The sequence below is a fragment of the Vigna umbellata genome, chromosome 5, assembly GCF_029865625.1.
Source record: "Vigna umbellata cultivar VRB3 chromosome 5, Vumbellata_1.0, whole genome shotgun sequence".
NCBI classification, from domain to species: domain Eukaryota; kingdom Viridiplantae; phylum Streptophyta; class Magnoliopsida; order Fabales; family Fabaceae; genus Vigna; species Vigna umbellata.
Window position 1 is genome coordinate 10,379,148 of NC_142169.1, and position 3,254 is coordinate 10,382,401.

Below are 3,254 nucleotides of genomic sequence, written 5' to 3' on the forward strand. Positions count from 1 at the left end.
AGATATTTTATGATTTATTAAATACGAAAACATAAATAATTTAATGAATAGAATGATATTGAAATCTGTCCCGCGTAAGAAAAAGGGTGAAAGGATATGACTGGTGGGCGAACCGGCAGAAAATGATTAGGGTATTTTGATTTTGAGATTTTTCCTTGTTGGCGCGTGTGACCACTCTCGGTTCCCGCGTGAGCGTGGCAGCACCGCCCATAACACAGTTTGTCTCTACAAATACACCCTATTCTCTCTTCTTACACTCCCTCCTCTTTCTCTTTCTCTTTCTCTTTCTCTCACGCACTCTGCGCCTTTTAAAATCTTCACGAATCACCAAAATCCCTTCACTCTCCCTCTTCCAACGCAACACAACCGTCTCTTTTTTTTCTCTCTTTCTTCTCCCATGGCAGACAACCTAGACGACGGCGAGTTCTGGCTTCCGCCGCAGTTCCTCGCCGACGATGACGTCCCGGTGACTCCCTTGCAGGGAAAGCGTCAGCCTTTGCAGCACGACGCCTTCTTGTTCCCTTCTGAGTTCCCGTACGGGTTCCCTTCCTCGGAACTTGCTTCTCCGGTTGATTCCACCGCTGGTGGCTCCAGCGAGACCGAGAGCGACGAGGAGGAGCAGCTCGTTGCTGAGTTGTCTCTCCGTGTAGCTCGGTCCACCCTCCAAACCGATAACAAGTCTGTGGTATGAATCACGACAATAGTACTTTTTGTCCTCCTTTCTTGTCGTAGTTAGTGCTATTTAGGAGTTTTCTCAGTTATTGTTTGAGTGTTTAATGATTCTTCTATGGTTTTATTGCAGGGTCGGTTTTTGTCCGGTTCACCACAATCAACTCTTTGTGCTTTTGGAAGTGGTTGCGGTTGTGGCAAAGAGTCAAGCCAGGGCAGTCCTGATGGTGTTTGTAAGATGTCTTCTGCGAAAACCACTTGGGATCTGCTGCATGCGGCTGCAGGGGAAGTGGAAAGGATGAGGTTAAGTCAAGAGGGCTTTTCTTTAAACCAACACAATGGACACATGGTTCCCCAAAGGAAGCCCTCCCCTATTACCACCCTCTCACCGAAAACAGCTTCCACAACCACCCCTGATGTCGGATTCTACTCCCATCAACCACTCTCTCATCACCAGCAGTTGCAAATAGCACATGTAAGCACCCAAATCTCAGAAAGCTATCACACTTTTTTTATTTGCTTGTTTACCCTTTTGTCATGACTCTGATCTGTTTTTCTTTGTTAGTTTCAATTGCTGAGGCAGCAACAGCTGGCAAAGCAGCAGAACCCTGTGTGGAACGTGCAGAAGCAATGTGGAGGGGTATACTCCCACAGGCAACAACAAATGGTTGCCAACAGAGGGAGGGATATTGAAGTTAGTGGGAGGAACGTCAGGCCTTTGGGCTTGTCTGCGTCTGCATGGCCTCCTCTGCAACATGCGAAGCAACAAAATCAGCAATATGGCTCTGGCATGCGTGCTCTCTTTCTTGGAAACCCTTCTGGGAGAAGGGAATGTGCTGGCACAGGGGTGTTTCTCCCTCGCCGAGTGGATAGTCCTGCTGAAACACGAAAGAAGCCAGGTGAGATTTAAGGCTCCTAGGTTTCGTTTCATTTAGAACTTTTGGGTGGCCGTTGCATTATTTAGTAGGGGTAGCTAGAGAGGTTTATTGGTTGTTGAATTTTGTAATTAATGCGTGCTTCTACGTTTGTGTTTACTTTTTGTTTAACTACAAGTTTTTTCTGCTATGATAACTAAATCTGTCATTTTAATTGGGAGCGACTGTAAATTAGAGGTTGTCCTTCTGAAGGCCTCTAATTGTTTGCTTAGAATTAAGCATCTATGTGACTGTTGACATAAGTATTGGATATTGTTTGCAGCCTGTTCAACTGTGCTGGTTCCAGCGAGAGTGGCGCAGGCCCTAAATCTGAATCTCGATGATATGGTGGGGGGGCAGCCGCAGCAAATGCAACGATTTAACGCTGGTTCCAACTTGGAAAATGGTATATTTGAAACCCTATGAAATATTTTTTGTTATTTTAAATGCAAAATTTAAAATGGTGGGGTTATTAAGGTATTTTTGACTTTTGGGGTTTTCAGGTGCAGCTGTTCCAAGGCTGAGGAGTAATTATGTTCTTTCTCAACAGAAACGCAACCTCAAGTCTCAGCCAGCAGTATACCATGAGTTCAGGCTGCCACAGGAGTGGACATACTGATTTGATTAATCTTTTGCTTGTTGGGGAGCGGAATATTTTGTTCTTTTGGTTTGTTTGGGGGGTGGTGGTGATGGTGATTTAGGAAAACGTGGCAGGGGAGGAAAGGGGTTAGGAATGGAAAATGTAGTAGTCTTCTATAGGAGAATAGGTTTATAGAAGAAGAAATAGGTTTTTGTTGGCAAATTGGGGGAAAAAATGAAGTTAAATGTAAAAGCAAAACTGTGTCTGGAAAATAGTAGATGGGTTTTATTTATTTGTTGTTTTGGCTTGGTCATAGTTGTAGAGGGCTGATAATAATATTAGGAACCTCTGGAAAAAGCTAGCAATGCAGCAGCAGTGCTGAAGGTTGCAGTGATATCAGTTACTTTTGTTCTTTTTGATGGGCTTCGAAAGTCACAAGGCAAAGACAAAAACGGTGGATGGGTCAAATTTTACCCTTTTTTTTATTTTGGTGTTTTAGGGTAATAAACAAAGCAATTTGGAAGGGCTGGACCATATTTCCAGAGGGATTACGGCTCCTTCCAATAGTTGTTGATTCACAGTGGAATCATTTTGGGGAATACTTGTCAGTAACATCTGATTCCAACCTGTCCACCCGCATTACTTTACTATAAATAATAATGCAAGGAATTTTCATTATCTCCTCTCTGATTTGTTGAAAACGATGTTTACCTCTCATTTAGGCCCCCTCCAATGACTTGTTCTGGCTGTTCATTACACTGTTAGATAAAATTCAAATTCAAACACTAATGACATAACAGTTTTGTGGCACGTAATTATTAATTGTTTGTACTGTAGAGAATTGCATAAAGGGTTTCTTGTAAGATGTATAATCTCAGTGAAGGCGTGATTGCTTTTCCAGTACAAATTAAAGGTAGCTTTCACTTTGTCCAAGGAGTGGTTGCAGCTGGATGTGTGAATTTTAATAAATTTGGCGACCCAATGGGGGAGTCATAATATAAAATAAATGTGAAGGTAGGAAAAGGGTGTGAGAACGTTTGTGATGGGTCCAGGATGAGTTACACTATATACGATTCATATACTGGTTTGGA

The 3,254-nt window shown here is 42.9% G+C and overlaps 1 protein-coding gene across 1 annotated transcript; it reads left to right on the forward strand.

Moving 5' to 3' along the window:
• The first annotated feature begins 255 nt into the window (after positions 1 to 255).
• On the forward strand, positions 256 to 2,841 carry LOC124823103 (TIP41-like protein). The gene is made up of 5 exons (XM_047295242.2): positions 256 to 685; positions 803 to 1,144; positions 1,235 to 1,568; positions 1,867 to 1,989; positions 2,087 to 2,841. The coding sequence occupies exons 1-5, from the start codon at positions 398 to 400 to the stop codon at positions 2,200 to 2,202; spliced, it is 1,203 nt and encodes a 400-aa protein (XP_047151198.1). The 5' UTR covers positions 256 to 397; the 3' UTR covers positions 2,203 to 2,841.
• The last annotated feature ends 413 nt before the right edge of the window (positions 2,842 to 3,254 follow it).

Excerpts from the sequence above, each read along its gene's own strand:
- LOC124823103 (XM_047295242.2), top strand. The coding sequence starts at position 398 with ATGGCAGACAACCTAGACGACGGCGAGTTCTGGCTTCCGCCGCAGTTC. Across the intron at positions 686-802 it reads AAACCGATAACAAGTCTGTG|GGTCGGTTTTTGTCCGGTTC; the intron begins GTATGAATCACG and ends GTTTTATTGCAG. Across the intron at positions 1,569-1,866 it reads TGAAACACGAAAGAAGCCAG|CCTGTTCAACTGTGCTGGTT; the intron begins GTGAGATTTAAG and ends TATTGTTTGCAG.